Source organism: Drosophila erecta, unplaced genomic scaffold (assembly GCF_003286155.1).
Source record: "Drosophila erecta strain 14021-0224.00,06,07 unplaced genomic scaffold, DereRS2 tig00000000-arrow-pilon, whole genome shotgun sequence".
NCBI classification, from domain to species: Eukaryota; Metazoa; Arthropoda; class Insecta; order Diptera; family Drosophilidae; genus Drosophila; species Drosophila erecta.
The window spans coordinates 21065790-21092722 of NW_020825194.1; the positions used below are offsets into that span (position 1 = coordinate 21065790).

The window sequence follows — 26933 nt, forward strand, 5'->3', positions numbered from 1 at the left end:
GATGTGGGCGATATCTACTCAGCGCTGCCACGCCCCCGACCTAGCCTCACCCATTTAGGTATATGTATGTAGGTGTAAATGATTACAAGCTAGAAATTGTAAATTTATGCTACGCAAACTTGAAAAGGACAATAAAAATAGTCTCTGGAATATTTACAGCGGTTTCCTAAGGTGGGCGTGGGTATTCTGGGTTTCGGCTATGGGGGAATTCTCGTGGATATGTGGTAACTACCGGGAGCTATCATTATGGCCATCATGGCCTCGACATATGCATACTAAACTGGAAAAATGTTTTGCAATATAGTGTGTATGAATAAATTCCGATTTCGCTTGGAATTTCGTGTGTTTTATGCGCGTTGATGTTGCACGCTTTTTGTACAAGCTTGTCCGCAGAAATTGTTATTAATAATTTATTGATACAACAATTTGTGATATTTTTAGAGTCGTTGCGTGCCTTTCAATTTATTTATTTATGCATTTTTAGTACTGGGGTTGGGCCATCAATTCGAACCTAGCTCGTGTATAGTTAATCCAATCGGGCGATGTGCGGATTTGGTTATATACTATGTACAAATTGTTCTAGTGTCCAGACTCGCTGATTTACGCCGCAGACTTCTCCGCTTGGTTGCTTTTTTGGCCAATTCGGGCTGCTGGTCGTGATGCATTCACAAGGCCGATATGAGGGTCATAAAATCTGCAAATAGCGAAGCGAACAAATATGAAAATTAGATTAGCGGTCGTGATGGCTGCGGCTAAGCAAATACACATGTAATTCCATATTCCCAGCGATGTCGGCCGATTGATTCGGCTTATTTATATAAGCCAAAAGCGAGCTTCTGTGTCAATGAATATCGTATATTCAATTTGTGGCAGTATATTCAATTTGAATATTGGGATAGCAATAAGTAGCGCTTATAACACTTGGATCTGTTATAATAACACACATAGTTTCTTTTGCATGCTAAGAGCGGATAATAAGCTAACACAATGTGTACGGAATCAGGAACTAGCATCACTTAATGGCCCCATAAATTAGGTTCATGACTCTCAAATTAATGAACTTTTGCGGCAATTAGCTCATATAAATTTATTACTTAATGCATGAGGGTAATTTCGGGCAATGCGAACAGGCCAACCACGAGCATATCGCACTGCCGTTGGGATCCCAAGCCCATTATTTGGTAACTGGCATTGTCAGGGCCGTTTCCTGGGGTCTCAACACTTTTCGGCCATGGCTCAGACTCATTTCGTGTAATGGACCATTCGGTTATTTGTTATTAGCCCAAATGGGCATTCAACAAACCTAAAAAGCCGCTGCAAAATATGGCAACACTTTGCTTTCGGCCACTATATGTGCCAGTGGTAACCAGAATCCAATCGATTTTAACAGTCAGAAGGCAAAAGGTTTCCTCGTGGGAATATCCGGTGAATGTTGTGTCACTTTATGGCCAGTTCAGTGCGTTACAGCCTAAGACTGGAAATAATATTGGGTTACATGTTGAGATTGTTGGGAACTTTCATTTTGAATCATTTTCGTATCGATTGTGACCTTGAAATCCCCATTCCACACACACTTTAATATGAAGTATACACTCGTATAGGGCCATGAATTTTCAGAGCCCGACAATTTTTTAATCAACACCCAGATGGCCAACAGCAACAAATGGCCCGAAACGAAAACTCAGCTACAAAATGTCGCTGGCGCAAATAAAAAACAAATGCAAAATATTCCCTGGCTATTTTGGCACGTGCACGGCCCGCATTGTTGTTGCTGTGCTTATTGTTACTGTTGTAGTTGTTATTGTTGTTGTTGTTGTTGTTGTTGGCGATTGTGTGAACCTTGATTAACGCAACAGGGGGGTGGAGGGGGTGGCAGGGGAGCCGGCGGTGGGGATATTGTTGCTGTTTGCCAAATCTCTCGGCGCTGTCTCTCTAAATTTTAACTATGAATGTCCTGGGCCAGCAACAACAACAACATAAATTATACACTTGAAAAAAAGCAAAGAATAGTAGGCAGAACTGAAAATATTTTGAGCCCTAAAGATATATGCAAATGAAACATAAGAGTGTTTGATTTCTTGAAGTTCCTTGTTTGACTTTCAATGTATTAAATTGCAGAATTGCATGCAACATGCTAGTTTCTCCAAGTGCATTCGCCTATTTGTGTGCGCAAGTTGTTTGTGTGCGAGTTGGCAGTAAAATTTGTTTACCAAAACCTTCTTAGCTTGGCTTAGTAGCCCCCACCGCCATTGTTTGTGTATTTGCATTTCGGCTACTCTGGCTGTCTTGTGCACCCCAAGAGCAGCCCCAAAACCACCCATTACGCCCCCATCACGCCCCCTTGAGCCCCTACCCCTTTACCTACGCCCCTGGGTGTGAAATTTCATGCATATATGTATCTATGAATGCGCGTGTGTGTGAGTTGGCGAGAGAGTTCGTGCCTCGCCTTTGGCCTTTTTTGCAGCTTTTGCTTTTTAGCCACTTTTGTTTGCCCTGCTGTTGTTGCCTTTGTTTGCCGCTCCTTGTGCCTTGTTCCTTGTTCCCTGGCTTTGGGTTGTGGACAGCCCGGAGTCCTTTGACCAGGCTGTCAGCGGAAAAAAGGGAAAGGGATTGGCTGGAATAGACGGAATAGTATGGAAACGGCGTCGCACTAAAACATCTCAGACAAGTGAAATGTAAATTGGTTTCCCGCCACTTTTCCATTGTCGCGGGAAATGCAAAGCGCATTTGGTCCAGGCATTGTAAGCGGTTCAATGGGAACATAATCCCCAAAAAAATACAAACGAAGAGGTTTTTAAATGCTTGTATTTCAACTAGTTGTTTTGAGAGCGTAGTTTGTTCTTTTATTATTATTATTATTAATAAGAGAGTTTAACAGTTGTTGCAAGCTTTCAGGAAAATCGCAATTAAATATACGCCTTTTGGAAATTACTTAAAATTAATTAGAGCAGAAAAGTAACTTTGTAGTTACTCCAGCGGTAACTTTGGATCACAGGTCGGGGTAATCCTTTGGCGAGGTCAGCAGCCTCTAAGCTTTCTGTTTTATGATATTGCCGGAATTTTATATTCCACGGCAGTCAAATGGAGGGATTTTTGGTAACCTGGCCCAGCTGCTGCCCAACGCCCGTTGGGTGTCGGAATCTCGGGCTCGGCCTTTTTGGCCACTGGAACCGCAGCGTGGAACGTGTTATGCAAATCTGGCCGGGATTTTGCTGGCCTTTATTTGGCCTGCAAGGGGATCTGCTGTTGACCATCTGCAGTGCCAACGGTGGCATCAAAAACAATTTAGCTCCGCATTTTTTGCCACCGGAGCACTCTTTTTGATTCACTCAAAATGTTAATTTAAATTGCAAACAGTCCATTGTTTCGCGCTTATTGTTCTTTTCATGTTTACCGTCGTCCCAGTTTTAGCCACCTTTTCCGCAATTAGCATTGCAATGAGGGTTGCCAAGGGTTTTGGCCTAGGTTGTCGCATTAAAAATGATATCCCAAGTAGATGGCACAAATTGCTTACGATTATATTTAATAGCTCGCTCAAGTGGGCCCCATAAACGTGCAACGAGCAGCCCATTTAAATTCCGAGTTGGAAACTAAGGGATGTGTTCTCGAGGCGACTCCATGCTCAAAGGCAAAAGCAATTTATCAAAAATCGGTCAAGAGCACTCGCAAAACGGAAATAGGAAACGCGTGACCTTTGGCCATACAAGAACTGAAGTGAACGGTGTGGTTTCCACCGAGGAATAATAGCGAGAGCACTTATCCTAAGTTTTAGTCTGGATGGCAATCCGTTATATAAAAGTAAAGATCAGAAATTTCACAGGGCACTCGAAATTATTTTATACATTCTACTCTGTTCTCCACAAAGCAAACTTGGACTTGCGATTTTTCCAATTATTGGGGGTACTGGCACGACATCTGATACCTCTCGATAGAAAGGGAAGGGGAGTAGTAGGTCAGGCATACAGTATAATAAATGAAGCACATGTCCAATCACTTGTGCCATTTTGTTCGCCAATCAAAGTTTTCAGAGCGCTTGAAAAAGGAACTAAAACAAAAAGACTGAAAAGTTTGTGAACTTTCTGCAGGCCAACTTATCGACAGTCTCCGGGCCACAAAACAATCAAAGCGAGCCCCGTTACGAGAAAGGGGCGGTGTCGGGGGTGAGGCTGAGGGCGTGGCACACATCCCAGGGTAAACAATAAACTTCAATTATGAATATTTCAGCAACTGGGATGGCAAAGTGCAGGCGAAAGAGTTGAAACATACTCAAGGTGCGACAGCAGCAGGAAAAGGACAAACTTTGGGGCTAAAACTCTCCGTGGGAAAGTTGACGAGAAGGTGAGGAAAGTTCAGGGGCATTGACTTTGATCTTGGTGCTCCGGCTTTGTTTGCCATGCCATTCGAAGGCAAATAATAGAGGACCAAATAAGCAGCAGCTCGCCGAGTTTGAAAGCAATTAAATGGGATTTTCGCCCGGCTTAATGGCCATAGGACGACGACGGGGCCCATCTAATTAATAATTAAATTAAATTTCCGTCCCAACCATAAAAGTATTAATTGCTGTCCACAAATCTGGCTTAGCCCAATCCCTCAAGTGGCCAATAACCCACCGATTCCGAGCTGAAGAAGCCCGTCAGCTGCCATTCCGTCCGAAGTGTTGCCTTGTTGCTTCCGGTGGTGGCAGCAGCTCGAAAACCAATTGCTCCTCCGACTCCTCCGACTCCGCCTCCCAGGAGCTGGCTGCCGAGATTGGATTGGGCGATAATAAAAAATGAGCCATGCCCCAATGCCACCAGCCCACAAGCCAATGTAATGTGCAGCTCGGGCACGGGCGCCGTTTCCGCTTCCCGTTGGACAACTTCCGGTGGCAGCAGTTTGGCGCCACGTCACATTGACAGCCTCCACACGGCCTTATTAATATTGAAGCAACGTGTGTGAGTGTGTGTTTGTCCTCCCAATGGCCGCATAAAATGCTTCAGCAGTACGAAAGTGCCAAAGTGTCTCTAACTATACTGAAAAAAACATGTAAGCAAAGTTGTCCGGTAAGCTAACCAAGTTCAGTCACATCTACAAGTCCTTCGACCTTTGAATTTAGTGAATACTTTTAGTAATTACTTTGCTGCTTTGAAGCAGGCACCTTTATTTTCATTTGGCCATAGATTCACTCACAATAAGCTCATAATAAGTGCCCGTATAACATAATATTTGCAATTGTATGTACAAGAAGTGTCAGTTTTTCTCTCTGCATGAATCGTGTGATAAAAATGCGCTGAAGTTGGGGGGAAAAGTGGAGAGACGCAGGCCCGAAATTGTATTGCAATAAAATGATTTATTTGCCCATATTTCCATTCGCAGACCAGCGAGTCCGACTAAAAGTGGCAGTTGAGCCACTGACATGTTGAAATATGCCATTGTCTTGTGGCACGCGCAGGATTCTTTGTGGGGCCGCTCTCATGAAAATGTAATAATTCCGATGCCAATGCTGAAAAGGACAGCCTAGACCGCCATGTGGAGTGTGTTGATAAGAGCACACGCCGTAGAACCAGATTTTCCATCTACAGAGGCCCGTGTCGCTCAACTCGGACTTGTTATGTCATCCGCCCCGTTTTATTGCAGCCGCAACTTTTATTAAATCGCCATGAGGAACCACCGAAGGAGCAGAAAAAGGGAGCTTGGAAAAAATTCATTTTTGGACTGGCCCCTGAAAAAAAAAGAGTGAAACCTTATCTGCAAATGTCGTTTGCCTTCCTGCCTTCATTCCCTTAACGATTGGGCCGGTCGGATTTGGGGGAAGAAGAGAAAAAGAGTGCAGAAAGGGATTCACTTTGGCTCGTCTTTATTGGCCTTAAAATAGCCTGCCATGAATGCCATTTGCCGGGCTTATCAACGGCAATTGGGCCAGGCCCAGCCCAGTCAAACCATTGACGTAGATAAATTTAATTTACCTTCTATTTGGCTTGCGAATTTATTTATATGCTGATTTTGAAAACGAATTTGCTTGATGGAACAATAACAACGAGTTTCGTGCAGCTTACAAAGGGCGAAATTGAGTTAACTCGGCATAAAAGCCAGCAACTGCCAAGCGAGCCAAAGTTGCTTTGACAGGTCACGGTGGCGTATACGCAACCTACGCATCACGTATCCGCCATGTCAGCCGTATATGCTCACATGTTAAGCACGCCTCATCAGTGCAATCACATACTGATAGCTTTCTTTGATTGCTCAACGGACGCAAACGGCTGAATTTGCATAATGCAAATATTTATTTATATTAATAGTGATGCAAGCTAAACTGAAATACCTAAGCAATTTAATTAAAACTTGTTTGCATAACAAGTACAAATAAATGCAAGTGCTGTGCTGCGTCAAAGACAATTGAAAGGCAATCGCTTAATCAATACTCGACCAGAATTAGGCAGAGAAAAACAATACATTTTTCATAATTAATGAATGGGCGCACAGCCGAGAAATGCCAGGGCTCAATGCTCCACAAAGGGAAAAATAGTTTAATGGCATTTTAATTACAAAATGAAACGAAGAGACCGTGAAGGCCTTCGATATTTAACTGTCAGCTGGGGATATGCCCCATTTTGTTGCCTTTGTGATTATTATTATTCCTGTTGTTGCCGCCGTGTAGTTACAAATGGTCGGGCTATAAATTGCCACAGCCATAGTGTCCATCATGTTGAAATGCTTGAATTTTTCATTGCTTGCATTTCAATTTCATGGCCAGCCATTAAAATTGACAGCCCACCCACAACCACTTACATAAACGCCCCCACAATGTGCTGGCTGAAATGGGTGAAAAAGAAGAGAAGAAGCGTGAGTGATAAAAAGAGGCCAACAGCAAATAGCCAAAAAGTCGTGTCTTCAATGCCGCCAAAGGTTTGTCCCCAAAATATTCGAAACTTTAAAAAAACAACTTGATTGTAGAACCATTTATACATTCGCAGTTTTACCATTTAGTCGTTTTAAATTTCGTTTTTCTTTTTCATTTTCCCTTTTCCATTTTCCGTTTTTGTGTGTTCATTTTGCTTCGCGGAAATCGGCAGCTCGTTCTCAGCACAAATTTCCCTTCGCTGCTTTTCCTGTGGCAGTGCCTTGAAAGCATGTTGCATAATTTACGGGCTGGCAACTGCGAGGAATGAAAAGGGCGTATCAGCTGATTGGCTTTTTGCTTGGCTTTTGGATTTTAAGTTCAGTGCAGCATTGCCTTGCTGGCGATTAGACTGCTGCCCCAAAAAGTGTGCTACACACACTGCTGCACAATAAAGTGCTTCTTTGCATTCGAGATTTGTGGCTGCAACAGCTGCTGCCACGGTGGCTGGCCTTCTCCAGATTTTGGCAACGCCATTACTTGGAGTCAAACTGGGCGTGGAAGCGACTTATGTTGGCGGGAATTGCGAATTCATGATTCACCAGGGAGGAGTTGAGGCAAATTAAATTCCTAAGCTGGCGGGGGAATTGTAAACAAGGGAAAACAGCCAAATACTTACTGGTTTACTTCTAAGTGGCCAATCAATAAATATTATTTTTCTTTGATATTCAAGTGGCACTATGTGAAACTTGCTTTTAGGTCGAAGGCTAGCCTTTTATATTATATATTTTTAGAAAGCTATCACCGCAAATTAGGAAACCCGCCAAAGTAGACAATTCTAAGCATTTCAGTTACTAAGAAGAAGTCCTTACACCTTTGCTCACCAATATAAATAAGTGTATTTAACATCTTTTCAGCCTAATTGAGTTTATAAGTGTATACCTATTTCTCGCAGTGAGTGCACATCTGTTCCGCTGATTGATTTATCACTCGCTTGAAACAATTTGATCTGCATGCGCTTGACAGTCGCTTGATTTACGCCAGTGCAAACATGGCTAATCGGCCTCCAGCCATCGAATGTGTCAACTCAACACTGACCCACAAAAGCCAATGGCTTTGAGATTAACCCCCAACTGCCCCACCGTCCAAGTCCACTTGGGGATTCCTCGCCGGCACCAGGCCACATTGAATTTATGCTCGCTAAACTTTATAATTAATTACATTCGCATAATAAACGAACTTAAATATGAAAATGAAGTGCAAATACAGGCAGCACAATAGGACGGCAGGGGGCAGATTGAATTGGGCGGGGGGCAAATCCTGGGGATGGAACATTGTTGCTCCACTTGCGCATAAAACAGAAAAACAGAGCCGTGGCATAAGCAACGCGGTGCCACAAATTTAATGGCGCTTACATGAAATTAATTTGCACAAAATCAATTTCAATTTACACTCATTGTGGCGGGCAAAAAAGGTGTCAAAATGCGCCGGAAAAACTAAGGAAAATCTGAAAGGGTGGGTAAATGAGCGGCTCTGCTTTCTGACATTATGTCATTGTGGTTTCGAAATTTTCGCGGCGGCTGGAGCAAACGTGATAAATACAAAATGATGAAACATCAAATTTGCATTATCTAAATACTCATGTGTTTGGAAAAGATTAGTTGGCGTGGGTTTTATAAAAAAGCTTTCAGCTCTCGTAATTCGTTTTTCATGTACTATACGTACTATATATGCATTGCATATTAGTCTGAGTGATATTCAAAAAAAGGTACAAAATATTTGCATTAGAAAACAATCAAATTGAAAGGGTGTTAAATCTGGCACCGATTGATAGAAAGGTAAATAAAGTAAAAATCTGTAAAAATTATGAGGAAAAGGTTTTTGACTAAAACATGTATATTTTTTGATTTTCGTTAGAATCTATTTAGATGTGCTCTGCAAAAGTTACTCGGGGCATGGAAAGCACACAGTTGCGGGTCTGTTTGGTGTGCGGCATGCCACATATGGTTGCACCAACCAGCAATGGAATTTGTCTGCTTGGAGCCTTGACAGGATAATGTGAGCATGCGAAGCGCTTCCAAGGAGCGCACACACACACACACCACTTGATTGCCTGGCTTAGTTGCCCTTCCCTCTCACTCCCGCAGCTTCCCTCCCTTTCTACCAGATAATATCGCCATCAATCAGAACCCAACAGATCCGATATGCATGTCGTATTCGTACTCGCAAACGATGCTCCTGGGCGGGGCAATCGGTCGGCGCAAATCAAAGGGATTTGCTCTCGGGAATCGGGACATTCAAGCATCAAGCCGGTTTTGGCCCACATCTGATCAAGCCCGGTGTTCAGGGGAATTGGAGCCGAATATATATAGCCCAGCCTAATTTGATTAATCTTGATAATATGACAGGGTGCATGAACTAGAAAAAGGAGTGTTTTCATAGAATAATATTTGGGAAATTCAACCAACAACGGAACAATTTAATAGCTCCTAAATTTAAAACCTCCTAAGGTGGCATATTAATTTTAAAAAATCCATGAGTGCTTCACAAGCAAAAAAAGTAAATACCGAGCTATGCACTTCAGCTTCGTTGCAAGTACTTACCTCAATTGTGATACCTATCAGCTTGCAATTATCGAAATCAGCCAAGTGCTGGGCAAACTCTAATTTTCATGCAGATAAAGGGAAGCGCAAATGGTTAAATAAACGCATAAGTGAGCACTTCAAATGGCGAGCAGCCTTGTCAAGTCTCAAAATGGACAGAAACTACTCAGATATCATGTGTGCGCACTTAAAAATTGCATTGCATTGCCTGCTTTCAGGCCGGGAAACTGGGTGAAGCGGAAATACAAAGGCGCAGGGAAAAGCCAAGCGAAAAGTTGCTGGAAATGCCAAATGCGAAACGAAGCGAAATCGCCTCGGGGCCAAGCCTATGCAAATGTGATCCGAAAGCGAGAGCTCATGGTAATTGAATCACGCTGCGAGTTGTAAGCGAGTTGTAATGCATTCCCCCACTTTCCCCGCCCCACAGATTTCCCGAACGCGCCCCCAGGCAAGCCATTAGAAAAGTGCACGAGTGGGCGGCTGGGGGGCATGGTGGGGCATCGTATTCGTGTTTGACAAACGGCATTTCAATGCTTTCAACGCACACGCAAACTAACAAACAAACAAATAACAAATATCATTACAGCGACTTACACATGCAACGGCTGGCTGACAACGACAGAAATACATGTGATAAAATGGCAGATGTTCTCGAAACAGCAGTTCCAGTGCAGTAGTAGCAAAATCTCCTAAGCTAAAAAAAGCAATGTAATATTCAGTTTATATTCTAGATCCCTAAAATGACGAGTTGTCCAAACCAGAAGCTATGCTGCCAAAAAGCACATTCTAGCCAGAGTATTGAAACCTTTGTGAACAGACGAAGTGCTATTTTGCTCGGTGCTATTTTTATGCCCTCCACTGTGCAAATGAACACGGCGAAGGATATGAAAGCCGGCGACGACAACGAGCATACATAAAAGATGAAGAAAAATTGCATATAAATGCGGAAAACACTTGCGGGGCGGTGGAGAGCGGAAGGGTCCGTGGTAAGGAGATGAGGGAGCTGCTTGCCATTGTCGATTGTCAAGTGGTTGTTGTTGGACGGCCGGCGAGGACAGCCGCTCAAAAGCCTATTGAACTTCACGGGGCGTATGCGTAATTTTCCATATTTATTCGCACAGGGTACGCAATAACTATGACCACCACATGCAACTCAAAAACTCCTTTGTGGGTTAAATATTTTAAGGGTTCTGTACTATGATAACATATCTCTTAGAAATGCAAGTATTCATACAAGTATTCCCGTGCTAAGTTTGACTGTGTGACTATACCTGGGTAATATATGCAAATTCCACACATCCGAACACAAATAAAATTCTCGGCTTCTCCCATGCATCCATTCAATATACAGACCGTGATGTCAAAAGCATTTTCGAGTTGGAAGCAGCAAAAGCTGTAAAATACCATTGAAAAGGCGACAATGGAGTGAATAATAGGGTGCCACTTGAGCTCAGGACCGATGGCGACCACATAAACACGTACTAAACTAAAAGACATTCCACACCTTTAAATGCATAACTAGTATGCCTGTATTGCAATTCCATTAAACGTCTTTTTGATTTCAAAGAAACAAATTCTAGACAATAAAATATCACTCGTTACTGGTGGAAGTAGTAGTTTTCGTCACTATAAAGTCGTAGTAGTTTCGATAGCTGACTCGATCTAGCCATTTCCATTGTCCGTCCGTATGAATTTCATTAGACGTCATTGTGACTTCAAAGAAACAAATTCTAGACAATAAAATAGGTAATTTTCCAGTCACTCGTCACTCGTGGAGGTAGTAGTTTTCGGCACTATAAAGTTGTGGTAGTTTCGATAGCTGATTCGTTCTAGCCATTTCCACTGTCTGTCCGTATGAATGTCCGTATGTGGGGCATGCGAATTCTAGTGACACCAACGATGTGCAGTTGATTTCAAAACCTTGCCACGCCCGAAATAACGCTCAAAAAACGCCCAAAACTGCTTCGAGCACACCTGTGAAAAATGGATTTTATCATTTCTTTGTTGCCAAAAACATTTTAGCCACGACTAGACCGCTCTCGCCTGCTTAGCACTTCAGTTTAATTGGGAGCGAGGTGCTTGAAATTATTGACCATAAAGACGGTATTAAACTTTATTGTTCGTTGCTCAGGCCACCAATCTGGACTGACATTTTCATATTATAGTTCCCCTGACAGCTGGGACTTCTCCTTATTTTCATTAAGCTTATTTCCGATTATGTGTTGCTCTATTTTCCAAGCCTGAGCATTTCCTATTTCCCAGTTTTCTCTTTACACTCGTTTTCCTTAAGACCAACAAGGGTTTACGTCTGTGACAGCAAATGTTTCGCATTTAAATTAAATGTACATGCACTTTATGTGCTTCTGTTGGCTTACAGCGAAAGCTGCTACAATATTCTGACTGTGATACATAAAGTAACAAAGGTAGTATCTAAAGAAACAGAATTACAACGTACATTGCAATAGACTGAAAGATAGTACCACTGATGCACTGCCTTTGTTATTGCCCAGTTAAAGAAAATTTGGATAGCCGGATTTTGGATTCTACCATAAATGCTCATCACTATTGCTGGCAATGTGTGAACTTTGAACTGCTATGCAAGCGATGGCCAGAAGGGAGAGCAGGGTGTGTCAGGACATCTGGCATTTGGGGGTAATCTTGGCCTGCACAATGAGCTCTCGATGACGTCGCGTGTGTGTTGGCTCACGGGCTATCTGGCAGCCGCAGTGGCTGGAAACATTTTGGCCTCGCATGCAGGCCAAACAACTCTAGGGCTTAAGGGGGGGAGGGGCGTGGTCAAAGGGGGGTCGTGGTGCTAGTAAGCCGGTGGAGCAGGTGAGCGAGTCCAAAAACAGCCAAGGGCCCATTTTCGCGGCCCGTTTGCACTGCAATTAAGAGTTTGACCGAGAACAAATGCATGCAATTTTGCACTTGGCTCACTTTTGCCTCAAACTGCAAACCTAATTAAGCTGAAAGCCAAAATCAACGAATCAGTAGCTCACATAGCGCTGTTCTTTAACGTTTTTGAAAATATTAAGTCGTCTATTTCTGGTAATTTAAGACGGTAATTTAAGTATTTTAATACAAATTTCAAGAATAACAAAACTATAGTTTTTGCATTTTGCTTTACAACTATTAATGGTATTTTTATTTTTTAAATATAATTTGTATTATTCAAATAAATATTTTTCAATTTAGTTTAAAGTTACCTTTGACGTATTTTGAATATATCTTATACCGAAAACTGAAGGTACCTACTTCGAATTTTGGATTTAAAAAATTTTATGTATTTGTGTGCTCCTATGCTCCATATTCAAATTCGGACTCCGGACACCAAATACACATGAATGCCCTGGACACCGGACCACGGTGCACTTACATTATTATATTTAAGGGTTAATTAACTTAATAGAAGCTTCGGAAGAAAATTGGTGAAGCTATTTTGATTATAAGGTGGTGGAAAAGCGATGAAGGCGACGGGCATTGATTTGCTAATAAGAATGTACCTATTCAGAATTTACCTATTCAAAATGTTACTATTCAGAATGTACCTATTTAGAATGTACCTATTCAGAATATACCTATTCGAAATGTTCCTATTCAGAATGTACCTATTTAGAATGTACCCATTCCTTAAAAACGCTGTTGCTGTCACGATTTTGTGATGTTTTCATCACTATTTTTTATGCGAGTACAGGGTAGTGATTCACCAATGAAAACGGAGCGAATGGGAGTGAAGGCTCACCACATACACATTCCACACTCACTGTGGAATGGGTGTAATTAAATATGAAAACATATGTTTCCCCTTTGTTTTTCACAGGCCCGCACACAGTCTGAAAAATCAATAAGGACTTCGAGGTCCACGGAATTCGCAATTTATTTAACATATTCATAAAGGGCCACGAACTGAATATACGAGTGTATAGATATAGGGTTATACGCCTATATGGGACAATAACTGGGTGGGGGTGTGGCAGCTGCAGTCGGTAATTTGTATTTAAGTAAGTTAAGTAAATCAGTTGACGACTCGGCGAACGCAAATCGTCAAATATTCATAAGCTGCCAGTTGAGCTCGCTACAAATTTTACGACAACCAAGGGTTGGGGCTAAAAGTCGAGGCGTTTTGGGGGCTTTGGAGTCTTGGTGGCCTAGTGGCATTGTCAATTATGGGAATTATGAGCAGTGAGTGAGTCAGCGGAACGGCTGTTGGAGCTCATCCCCGGCAACTTTGGGCTGCTTCCTCAATTTACCTCCCCTGGCAATTGCGTCAGCAGTTAATTTTTATGTATTTTTAAAGCGCTGCCATGCCCCACAATTTCCCCCTTATTATGTGGGCCCTACATTATTAACGGCCATAAGCGACGGGACAGATAAATATCGCGACAACGTCGAGCACTCGATACGCATTTATGCACTTCACTCGAGTGGGGATCCTTAAAAAGAGTAAGTAAATTACTTCAAGACCACCTACAAAATGGCGAAGCCAGCAGATTTTTCGTGCTTCTCGCTATCAGCGTTCAATTGAACCAATGAGTAGAAACGGGAGGAACAACTAATGGGAATAATGGGAATATATATACTACATCTTATTACCTCTTCTCGGATTTATCGCAACTGCCTGCCAGTCACTTGTCGATTTTGAAAGGTAGTTGTTCAAGTAAGCATTAAACATATTAAACATCATAATTAAAATATTAGTTATTAAGTATATATGCACTATGACTGGGTACAGTGCGCAGCATCCCCTCCATGCGCAAAGTACAGGGTACTCAGAGAAGAAAATACAACTGAAGCCAAGCTCATTATCGAAGCATTCCTGGGCCAACGGGGCGTATGGGTGATGGGCGATGGGCGATGGGACTCGCAAAGCAGGGGATGATGAGCTTGTTGTCGATATGCCAAGATAAAGCCAGCAACTTGTTTTTGTTTCTGTTCCTTGTGGCTGGCGTAGTGATTGTTGATGCTGCTGCAAAGTGTAAGCTGAAAGTTCAGGCACAGACAATTGCAAAGGAGGAGCACTGAGGGCGAAGTGGGGTATGCAAGGGGTATGCGCTTCCTTGTCGCTGTGTGTATTATGTACTTGCCCCGTTATTGTTGCCCCATGCCACACCACACCATTCCATTCCATTCTATGCCATTCCCACGGATCCGGCAGCTCCTCATCTACACAATTGTTGCATTAAATAAATGTTTTTTGTACCCATGTCCGCCTCACGTGCTTACATGTGAATGCGGAGAGAAAAAACGCCTGTGAACAACTGGAGGAGTACCCCAGATTTAAATTAAATGAATATATAAATCCCTAGTGCAAAATGAAATCACAATTGAGTCACTTTGTCTTGAAACATTTTTTAAAGTCTTATGAAAGTAGCCATCTTTGGTCTTTGGGGCAACCAATACTGAAACAATATTTTTAGCAGTGCTGATCTAAATTTTAAAGCTGTAATAATAGTTGACCGTGCCCACCCAACAAATAGGCGATACTAATTGTTTTCCGTGCACCAAGAAATTCATTCCAGCGGAAAAACAGGGAGAGAGCCTCCCAGGCACAGACGTTGATAGATTTCCATGCATGGCCGACACTCCTGGCGAAGGAAACGGAAATGGAAATGGCGGAGACGCGGGCAAGGCTGTGGAAATTTAGAAAGCTCACTCAAACACACACATCCACACACACACTCTATGTTTGCGGTGTGTGCAATGCGTTTTAATGAGTTTTTTGTTCTGCCGTAATTATTTTTGCAGTCTGTTGTACTCGCAAGCGCAAACATCCTCGAAGAAACGGCAATCAGGCCCAGAGTCATTTTAATGAAAAAATTCTAACTGCAGGAAATGAAGCACTTTCGTTTTGTTACGTAAAATGCATAAGGCAGATATTTATATGCTCATACATTAAGCAAAGCAAATAATTATGAAAATATTTCTGTTATTTTAGGCGTGGGTTGTAAATCAGTTCTTTAAATTCCCACTACAATATAGGCATTTTCCGGATTGAGTTAAATGGCTTAATGAATAGTAAACTCCTGTGCAACTTCTGTGGCAATCAGCAAATCAATTCAAACACCAAGCACAGCAAATAAAACTAAAAAATATAACTTGAATTCATACAAAATATCAGCATTTTTCGGATTGAGATACCAAACTGTTGGATATGAAACGTTTTAATGAATTGTGCATTCCCTGGCCATTTCTATAGCAATCAGCAAATTGAAAGTGAAATGCAAATGCAAGTGCCTTGCAACAAAGACAGCTTCAGCATTAATCACACACAAGTTCGCCAGTGGAATTATGAAGTTGCCATTCCATATTCCCATATTTACATTTGTGCAACTGCAACGCCGCAAATGCGAAATCCGCCCGCCTTCTGCCACTCGTTCTTGTGCCATTATTATCGCTGCTGCAAGTAATTGGCAGACTGTCCAGTCAACCTGACATCCCAGTCGTTGTTTACATTAATTTGATTTAAAATGTAATGCCAGCGCATCGGATGGCTAAGCTGCCAGCAGTAAACAGTGCACGAGTTCGCAAATTCTGGGCCATGACGCAAGTTTCATTTACTTAAATCTTGCTGAATGCCTGCCCAGAAGCCGATGAATAAAATTATGATTACATATTGTTGCAATACAGCTCTAGATGAAATGTATATCCCCACATTTGATGATACTCACTTATATTTTACTACCCATACTTAAAAGTATTATATATACTATATTTAAGAGTTAGCTAAATAACGTCAAGTAACTAAAACATTTTAAGCTACTTTTTGCATATACATAGACTTTTAATTTACTATTATATTACTTTTACTAGATGGAAAGAATGAGGGCAGGAAAAAGTTTGTTGAACAGCTCATTTATTTTGAGTGTGCTCTCTGCATGAAATTTCAAAATGTTCCAATGGTTCATTACCTTAGTTAAGCGTTAGAATTTTAAACGGAAATTTCAACTCCACAGCAATATTCAGTGCTAAACTTTTGAAATAATACCTTAATAAAATGTTGTTTGTTATGCATATTATATTTCGGTTGTGTAAATATTTTGTCTGCCATGGTAAACAATGGAGCACAATGAATCCATGTGATGTGGGGCTTTTAATTTGCTTATTGTGGGAGAATTATGGGCCAAAGCGAAAATAACTTTCCCTTTTTGCAGTTCTCACATAGTTGATGGAATAAAACCCGTAGTAATTATATGCTAGTAGTATTTAATTCCTGCATTTACACGCAAATTCGCATTTTCCATAGATACAATTTGCCTGCTCAGCTATTTTTCCGATTGTACCTACAAAATCCGGTGGCTGAGCTATTTTGATGCTGTGTTGTTGCTGCTGCTGCAGTGGCGTTAAATTTTGTTTTCAATTTTCAACACTTTTAATAGCCAATTAATTAAACGGGCAAACAACAACAAACGACTATCTACCCAAATATTTACACACACTTGCGTAAATATCCGCGGGTTCACCTATATAACTCTGCACGGCTTCTGTGTGTTATGTATTTGCCTATATATTTTTTGGAGAATAAAGAATTTTCCCGCCGGCCTTTGCACATGTACCAAACATTTTTATAATGGCTGGCCGAGCTTCTATTATTCAACCAGACCACCTGATTCGCACCTGGAACATCCATCCCACTATATAGTACATATGTGCAAAGAATGGAACTTTTCGCTATCGCCACATGCATAAATCATCGGCCAACTGGACTGCCAGTTGGCCAAGACAGCTGAGCAGGCTTCTCATTTATGCTGACCAGCTATTGCTAAATAACCAGTTTTTAAACAAAGCCAGCCAGTCAACCAGCCAGACAAATCGTAAGTTATGAATGCGAACGGCGAGAGCCAATTAAGATAATTACTATTTATGAGGTTAGCATGAAGGGAAAATGTCGAGCTCAGGAGATTAGTGGTAAGCTTCAGTTTATCCCTCGTCCAGCTCCACTCTCGGCTTGTCAAAGTTTGTGTATTTATATCTACGCATAAATTATTTATGCGTGAAGCAGGCCCCAAAACTGTGTGGCCCAAACTTGGCATTTCTGGGCGAAAGTTTCCAACCAGCCCCTTGCAGACACTTTCCTTTCCTCCCCGAAGTCCCAACATTCAGGTGTTGGGTATTAAAAGTTTTCAGCATATGTCAAACGCCTTGCAATTTCGTCCTTGTTTAATTACAAACCTAATGAATTAAACACGGAGAGGAAGTGTGGCTGAGCTTATTACATGAATTACTCAGGATAACATGCAATAAATTGCTAAAGGAATTTTCGCTAGTGCCACATATATATTGAGTTGAAATTTCACTCCCCAGGCGGTTGTATGAGAAGTATATTTACATTGTAACAAAAAAAAGTATTAGCTGATAAATAAACTATATAAATATACTCCAAACACAGTTGCCACGGTAAAAGGTAGTATAAGAATGAGCCGAGGAATTGAGGAAACATCCTTATAGAGACAAATAGCAGGCATTAAAGAAAAGGTTGTCTGCAAATTGGACACACGAAGGCCTGTGGTCAGTAAGTCTATGTAAAGGTGTATTCAATAAAAAAGCAGGAGAAGGCAAGCTGGGCGTATAAACTACTTCAAAAGCATATCCAGAGGTCATCAACTTGACAATGGGCCAACTCCCATTCCTTTTCAGATGCTTTCCTCAGGCGGGCGTGACCAAAAATGCCTTTTGGGCGTTACCAGGGGCAACAATTAAAAAGGAGATCTCTCAAATATAGGCTAGCCCCAAATGGATTATCAGGATATTGACTTGGGGCTCTCTGATGCGGCAGCATTTGAGCCCAAAAAGGTATTACCCAAAGGTATATACCCAAAAGCAAACAGTCACTTGATTAAAGTTGCATTTGGGTCGAGGGGAGGCAAAAGTCGTGTGACAGGTGACAATTTGATAAGAACTCGATTCGCGTTCATATTGATTTCTGACAGCAGCTGTGACATCAATCAGTCAAAAAAGTCGGATGTAAATGTGTATACATATCCGTTTTCTGCTTCTTTAATATTCGGAAACCAATTTTGCAAGATTTTATTGAAATATTTCAGGTTACTACACTTTCCCTGAAGTAACTTTCAATAATCAGAATTCATAGTTTCCTGCTCCACATTTAAAGAAGTATACATAGTAACGAAAAAGTTCACAACCATATAGAATATATCAGAATTTTGCGTTTTTTTGGGTAAAGGTTAATGTAGATAACTATCTCAGGGTTTTCTTAGCGTATATGAAATTAGAATAAAAAGAAGTACTCAATCAATCAGTCAAAAAAGTCGGATGTAAATGCTTCTGCTTCTTTAATATTCGGAAACCAATTTTGCAAGATTTTATTGAAATATTTCAGGTTACTACACTTTCTCTGAAGTAACTTTCAATAATCAGAATTCATAGTTTCCTGATCCACATTTAAAGAAGTCTACATAGTAACGAAAAAGTTCACAACCATTTAGTATTTTTCAGGATTTTGCGTTTTTTTGGGTAAAGTAGATAACTATCTTAGGGTTTTCTTAGAGTATATGAAATGTGAATAAAAAGAAGTACTCACACAGTGCGAACTGCTCCAGTTCCTGTTCCGCTTCCGCTGCCGGTGGCCTTGCCATTTCCGTTTCCAGTTCTACAAGTATATCCGACTCCTGGTGACCGTCGGGAAGGGGCTGCCACTATGTGCTGGCCGAGTCGCCCAGCGGCGAGGCTATGTTGCTGTTGCTATTGCTGTCCGAGGCGGAGAGGGGTCGGCAGATGCCCAGTCGCGTGAGTCCAGGCGGCATGGCCTTCAGGATGGACACCGCCTCGTCGAGCTCGAGGCCCTGGAGCAGGCGATCGCCGACGCTCATGAGGCGATCGCCCGGATAGATCTCGTTGGTTGCCTCCGCAGCACCACCGCGTATCAGGCCGCGAATGACGATGACACTGCCCTCGGAGTCCATCGGATCCTGGTAGTCCAGTATGGAGAAGCCGAAGCCCTGTTCCGTTTTCTCTATATCCACGGCGGTTACTTCGCAGCTCCAGAGAGCCAAGCCGGAAACGTTTTCTAGTGACTTGGAGCGAGCTCCTCCACCTGCAGTGCCCCCCGATCCTCCAGCCGCTGCTCCCGCATCCGTTAAAGTCGCCGTGCTGGACGTGTAGAGCGAGCTCTCCGACTGGGCCTTGCTCAGCAGATTCTGGAGACTCTGGTGGCCACCGGGCAAGAGGCTACGAGTCTCAAAGGCCTCCGGATTTTGCGAGGTATTTATGACCGACGGAACGTGAGTGCCGCGTGCGCAGACCAACTTAACCCTGGCGGGCAGTTCCTTGAGGATCTTAACCACCTCGATGTGTCGCAATCCCTGGAGCTTGTGCTCGTTCACCTGGAGGAGCTCATCTCCCGGCCGCAAGATGCCCTGGCGGCCCACCGGCCCGTCGGCCAGTATCGAGCGTATATAGTGATGCGGACGCTTCTCAATGCCGCACTCCACGTCCACGGTGCCTTCAAGGCTGATCCCTAGACCTGAAAGTTTATTTATTTCGGCAACTAAAATTTCACTGTCGGGAAACTCACTTTTCCAGGCCACGCGCAGCGAGGCGGCCGTCGGGCTGGCCGCTTTCACAGGTGCCTCGTTCGTGGGCGTAGGCACTTGGCCGGGATCAAGATCGGGATCGGGATCGAGATCGAGATCCGATTCTGTATGCCTTTCCGCCTCCGGCTTTGAGCCTTTGCGGGCCTGTGCCGTTTCCGTTTCCGCTTCCGGCTCAGGACACTGCTCATCGGTGTCATTGCCACTGTCATCGGCCAGGATGAGGCTGCGCCCATTAGTCAGCGGCCCAGTCGGACTGATCCTGGGCGCCTGATCTTTGGTGACGCCTGCACTGTGATCACTGCGGTCCAGCACGTGCGACATATTTGACTCCACGGTGTCCCGGGAGGGTAGCTCAATGAACTCATCCTCGGCTCCCGAAATGCCCACATACTCCGCCTCCACGGCCTCGTCGCCTTCGGTGGCTATGGAATCGGCATCCAGCGACTTGGGTGGCAGCCAACTCAACGTGGCTATTGACGGGGACCCAGGCACGGATATCTGCGACTCCTGGTCCTGGTCCTTTTCTAGATTCCTGTCTAGGCCGGAGGGAGCAGATGTTCCTTTGATTTCGGTGAGGGCCACTTGCAAGTGCTCGTACTTTCTGCCTCTGAGGAATCGTTCCAGAGTCAGATGAACCACTATGTCTGTATTCCTGAGCAGTTCCACCGCCTGATGGTTGGTTACCCCGGATAGCGATCTGCCGTCCACGGCCACAATGCGATCGTTGATCTGGATCTGACCACTTGTTTCCGCGGCACTTCCCTCAATTATGCTCTTCACGAAAATGCCGGATAGATCCTCCTCCTCGCACACATATCCGGCCACCGTGATGCCCAGGCCGTAGACATTCTTGTGCAGCTCCACCACGTACGTTTCCGTTTCCGGGGAGTCCATGTAGGAGTCGGGGGAACCGGAACCCGAGCCCCAGCCGGATCCGCCATCTTCGTTGGCCAACAGCTTCCGTTTGCTGTCGGCTATCACAGTCTCTATGTGCTGGTTCTGATCCTGAACGCATCGCCATTGGGTCTCCAGGGGCAGCATCTGCAGGGCGGGACGTGGCGGCGGCGATAGTATCGAGAAGGGCACTATATCCAGATCCAGACGCGGGCAGGGGCGTTGGCCGGCATTCGAGTCCGTGAGCAACGAGTGGCCGCCACCACCCGGAATCGGAGGCAGTGGGAAGTCAGCCAGGTCGCCGGCCAGCTCGGACAGTTGTTGAAGCTGAAGCGCCGCACTTGGTTGCGGTTCCACTGCAGACAGTTGCGAGCCCTCGGCGGGACCGCCGCGCACCAGACCCACCAAGCTGGCCACATCCAGGACGCCGCCGCCACCGCCACCGTCGCCGGAGCCCGCCGCTGCTGCCGCTGCTGCTGCGGCGGCGGCAGCAGTTGCAAAACTCGGATTCTGGAAGAGATGACGCGACAGTTCTTCCGGGTCGGAGAGGAGCTTAGTTGGTATAATCGGCGCCTGACAGGCCAGCGTTTGGTAATCGATGGCCGTCGGCTCCACCGGCCGCGCCACTATCAGACGCACCTGAGCTCCGGTCTGACGAAGAACTGTTGCCACCTGCTCCGAGCTGAAGCCCCGCAGATTGACCTCGCCGATCTGCAGCAGATGATCGCCCAGCTGCAGTCGGGCGTCCCGCTCGGCCACGCCCCCGGGCGTTAGGGCCTTGATCACCACACCGGTGCTGCGGCCGCCCACGAGGATGAAGCCCAAGCCGTTGCCATCGTTGATCAGATCGATGACCTCCACCTGCGACCACTCGGTGCTGAGAACCATATTTTCCCCCGGCTAATTCTGCTCCCGACGGTCGCCCTGCTCTCTTTGTAGTTTTATTAAATGTTGCTGACGATAGTTGTTGTTCCTGTTGTGTGTTTTCCGTTCGCTTGGCCCTTGCTAACATGTCGCATTTATGATTGTGTCCAAAATTTAGCGGTGGTGCTGTTGGCAATTGTTCGTTGTTGCTGTTCCGTCGGCTCCTCCTCGCCGTCAAATGGAGCGAGCGTGATGAATATTATGGCTGCCGGAGCAGCTGATTCTGCTGTTATTGCTGTTATTGCTATCGCATCGAGAGTCATTCAACCGACAATTATGGCCCGGGAACTGTGCTCCTGGCACCGCCAGCTCCAGCCGCATCATCCACGACCGCAACAGCACAGCGCACCTGTAATTATGCAGCACACGCACGCACTTCGCATCAAACAGGGTGGAGCACGCGGCGTATACGCAATACGTGGCATAGGTGGCGTATACGTAACGCACTGCACAGTGGGTGTGTTTGGGGTACGCGGCGTATACGCAATGCGAGCGGGGACAAAAAGACGGGCGTGAAGTGGGAATTTAAATTGCCGCCCTGCCAGGCATAGCGTTCGACGTTCCTGGCCAATACTCTCGTTTGAGGCATATAAATGGGGTCTTGAGCTAACCGCATTCTAATCAATTTGCACTCGGATAGGGCTGCTGAGGAAATCAACATACAAATCAAAAGCAGCGGCTCAAAAAGGGACATATTTTCAATGCACTATATTTGATGTATGGTTTTTTAAACAAAGTATAGATTGATGCAGTCAACCTTAATAAATGTAAGGAAAAAGTGGTGTAATAATGAAAATTAAACTAAAATTTATTGTGAAATTTATTTAGAATAGCTTTTTTTTCGATAAATTAAATTATGTGATTAATTAAATTATTTGACAAATTAAATTATTTGATAAATTTATTTAACCTCATAAGAAGTTTCTGTATCATTTAAATATATATTAAGGGTTTGTAGAATTTCAATGGTATTATATGTGTTGGAAATAGATTGCAACAACAAGCATTTTACCCATGTTTCTCCTTTTTATTTGGCAATCCAATAAGTGACCCTTCTGTTGGACAGAAATTTTGAGTTTTGCTTTTGGCCTACATAAATGTTTGAACAGGTCCGCAAGGGTATGCATAACTCGATGTTCCTTTAAAGTTCGCATTTGTAAGCTGTTGTTTTTTTAATTTTTGTTGCCCCCCTTGCCTGTTTAATGCCACCTTTTTTGCACGATTTTGTAATTTACATGCACACACACGCACATGGGAAACGAGAACTTTTTACCTTTGCAGCTCACGTGCCACGCATGTTTGGCACCAGTCCCGCTCCGCCACACCCGCCCCGCAGCCGTTCGCCTCTTGGCCAGGCCAAGAGGCAGTTCTAATTGGGAAATGCCATGATATGGGTGGGACTCAAGCAGGGAAGGCACGGAGCGAAGGAGCGCAGGAGGAGGAGCCGACTTGCGACTACTTAGTGCTGCATACTTGGCGGCGCCGTCCTGGCAGCCGAGAAACAATCTGCAATCGAGCGATAAGTTTCGAGCTGCCGCAGCAACTGCCACCAATCTCTGACAGCCATATGGCTAATAATTGGAGGGAAGAGGCCTTGGTGAGATGGGCGCCCAGGGGGAGATTCCAATTTTCCGCTTTCTCTCTGGCCAGAAACAGCCAATACAACTAATCCTGTGGTCGAACGGAAAATGTTGATTCTGTGTAACCAATCACCAGCAAAGTTTTGGTGCAATTAGTTTATTCTATGCTTGTATTCAATGATATTTAATCAAAGAAATTCAATTTTTGTGTGTCCTTGCAATTTTTGCTTTTTAATCAAAGTTGTATTTGTTTTTTCTTTTTTCAAAAACGTTATTTGTTTTTATGGCCTGGCACTTAAAGCAAATGTGAAGTAAATAAAACAAATCACTTAAGGAGATTAAAAACTTGTTTGCGTTAAAAAAAATGAACAAAATTACAAAATTGTTTTTAATGTATTAAGCAAAATTATAGATCGTATTGCTTGGTAGTTTAACATTCAGACCATTACCCCATTTAATTTACGTTTTGGCTGTTTCAGGTTGAAGTTACGCTTGTTCTATGATTGCGCAATGGATGCACTTGTACTAACAAACTATGGAGTTTCCTAGGATTTCTCCATTAAGCCAAAATAAATATACTACTCCGTACTGCTTGATCACCAACAATTTACAGCGTGTGCACACAATACTCACGCCAACCTTTGCCCGAAATCATTAATCAAAAATACTTCCCAAGCGGACTTTGCTCGGGGCACTCTGGAGCACTAATGTCCTGCGTCACAGCAGCAGGAGGCAGGAGGCAGGACGCAGGAGCGCAACCGAAACCAAATCCTGTCCAGTGGGCTGCCGGTTTAATTGTTGTTTCCGAGTGCGCTCGATGGGCGGTTTTCGGGCATCGGGCCAATGCTCGGCGTATCTGGCAGTGACTGCCGCTGTCAATTAAACGCTGATTGACTTTGCATTCGCAGGACACGGATTGGCGCACGATGCGTATGATTAACGCCGCTTGTTCCGAGTCCCGTGCTTCGTCCGCCTGTGCCTCCGCTGCCTGCCACCGCAACTTTCACTCTGTGCCTTTGGTTTGGCCATTTGCTTTGGCGGCACCACCCCCTTTGGTTTCACACGGAGAGAAGTTTGGCTGGATGAAGTGACATGGCGAGTAAGTTGCAATCAAACTCCAAAACGGGCCAACTTTTCAATTAATTGCTTAAGCTGCTCCAATGGTTTTCGTTATTATAAAACTTATAAACATCCATCCTTTTGCTAAAGAATATTTCCCATGTTCAAATCTCAAAACGAAACATTTTCTTAAAAACTGGTGGAAACCGAAGGTAAGCAATTTTTAGCCAATTATGAGTAAAACATTGGAGATACACTAAAAATGATTTCCCCAATTTGGTTCCTTTTTTGTTCTCCGTGCCCTTGCGAGCGTGCTTCATTTAAGTTGGTTGCGGTGGACGGGCGCGCTGGCAAGGAGGAGGAGCCAGTGAGCTGGCACGCAGCTGGAGCTGGAGCTGGAGCTGCAGGAGGACGAGGAGCAGGAGCAGCAGCAGTTGACGTCCCAAGCCCATTACCCGGAAAAGTAGGCCAAGCGCGTTTGAAGTTGCCAGCTACCAAGCTGCTATTTCTGTAGAGCCAGCGGTTCGTACTGCCCTCTCGCTCACCACCAGTCGCCCCATCTCTTTCTGGGCTGTGCCTGAGCCTGTGCCAGTTTTCGGTTTCGTTTCAGCACGCCTTTGGCCACTGTTGCTTCTAACGCACTTCAAACTGCCGCGGCGCTGACCTACTGAGCATTATTAGCCGGCTCACGGCTCGAGTTTTGGCCCAAAGTCCCGACGTCAGTCAAGCGTCGAAAATCGATAAGCAAAAAAATAGAGCGGCGACGAGGAAGGTTAACTCCAAGTCGGAAGCGAAGATCCGCATACCCTGGAATCTCAGCCAAGTCATTAGATATGTTAAAACCAGAGGGCTTTTACAGATTTACTCCTGTCTTAGCTGATCCAATTATCGTATGTTACATCTTCAATTAATGGCTTTCAGAAAACATAAATTTCAAACAAATTTAATATGATCGCAGAGTACTGCATAAAAGTGACGAAAGCACTCAAACCATGTTTTCATGTATAAAAAAGGCTATTTAAATGGTAGACTTTATCGTGTTTCGGTTTCACTGAACATTCGAGCCACAACGGCAAAATGATTCAGCGAGCAAAAGAAAAGTTTGTTGTACGTAGGATGTATCAATTAAAATGATAATAAATTTAATAAATTCATTTCCTCATAAAACCAGGACCGTGCAATTTGATTGAGTAAAAACATCAGCCTGCAAAAGTTAGCATGAAACTAAATAAACAAATGTGGTTTTTAAATCGAATGAAAAATCCGTCCGCGAATCAGTATTTTTTCAAACAATTCAAAATAGTTTGGCAACTCGTCTGCTTAACTCAAAGCCGTTAGAGTGATTACAGGGTATTGGGGTCTCAACGGATGTGTTTCTTTTACCCATGGCCAAGCCAAGCCATGCCAAGACGTTCGGATGCCGGAGCTGGAGCTCCTGGAGCTCTTGGTCTAGCCGCATTGACTGCGGCTGTTGGCCGGGTTGGTGGTTCGAGTCGGAGGTTTCAGGTTGTAGGTTGTAGGTTGCAGGTTGTGGGTTGGCGGCTGCGGCTGTTTGCCGTGTGGTGTCGTGTGGCTGCGCCTTTTGACCCACCTAACCGCCCCGCAGCCCCCCGACCGTCACAAGCTCTTAGCCAAATTGCTGCAGCCCGAAAAGGGAGAAAGCGCGAGGGAGCGAGAGCGGGGAAACGGAAATAACTTGTAAACTTGCGGCACGCAATTTGCAATTACTTAGGCGACTGTTGCAAAGGAACATTAACGCATGCAAAGGACAAAGGCTAGAGCGACTGCCAAAAAAGTGAAACTTGCCCCAACTATTTGCTATTGATTAAACAACTAAATTTGCGTGGAGAATCGGCTTGTGCCTGGATTGCGTATACGCCGTGTGTTGCGGATATTGAAGCTGGCCAAGCCGCTTATTTCACTCTTAAGCTTGATTTCACAAGCACATATTGCGTATACGCCACGCGTGCCACTCGTTTTGCGTGAGCGTTTTTGAAGCCGTTGACGATTGCAGGGCTTGCCACCGGTTATTCAGTTGGCCTAGTTGTTGCCCTTTCTTAGCCAGGCTAATTACCCGCACTGGCTGGCCAGTCGATGGGCCAGCAAACGATTTCCGCTACAATTCCGTGGCACTTCATTCACGCACTCGACAAACACAGGCACATGGCACGCTACACACTTGCTGGTTTGCTCTGCCAATTTTCCCGTTGCGGGCCACAATTTTCACACACATCTATCACGGTTTACGCGCGCATTTTCCGGCTCAGCAACACGCCCGCACGCCACGAAGCTTCTTGGCCAAATGAATTGCCCGCTGGCCAACAGCAGCCGCTTCGCTCAAAGCGAGGAAATCCAGGGGGAATCGTCCCCACGAGGGGTCCACTCTCCGCTCTCCACGCCCATGCGCACTGCATGGACACATGACTCTGGAGAGGATTCGGAGCAGCGATTTGGAAGCTCTGCTGCCGCCGCTCGCAATATTTACAATTTGAAACTGGCAGGC

The 26933-nt window shown here is 44.3% G+C and overlaps 1 protein-coding gene across 2 annotated transcripts; it reads right to left on the bottom strand.

Annotated features, from left to right (window-relative positions):
* Positions 1-458: 458 nt before the first annotated feature.
* Positions 459-26729, bottom strand: LOC6551857 (patj homolog). 2 transcript variants are annotated; one of them, XM_026975663.1, is made up of 4 exons: positions 26505-26729; positions 19955-22140; positions 18962-19903; positions 459-694 (listed from the first exon to the last, which is right to left on the bottom strand). In XM_026975663.1, the coding sequence occupies exons 2-3, from the start codon at positions 21753-21755 to the stop codon at positions 19077-19079; spliced, it is 2628 nt and encodes an 875-aa protein (XP_026831464.1). In that variant the 5' UTR covers positions 21756-22140; positions 26505-26729; the 3' UTR covers positions 459-694; positions 18962-19076. The 2 variants fall into 2 exon arrangements, with proteins under 2 accessions (XP_026831464.1, XP_015009706.1); XM_015154220.2 differs by having other exon boundaries at positions 18962-22140.
* Between the last annotated feature and the right edge of the window lie 204 nt (positions 26730-26933).

Coding starts and splice junctions, on each gene's coding strand:
- LOC6551857 (XM_015154220.2), bottom strand. CDS start 21,755: ATGGTTCTCAGCACCGAGTGGTCGCAGGTGGAGGTCATCGATCTGATC.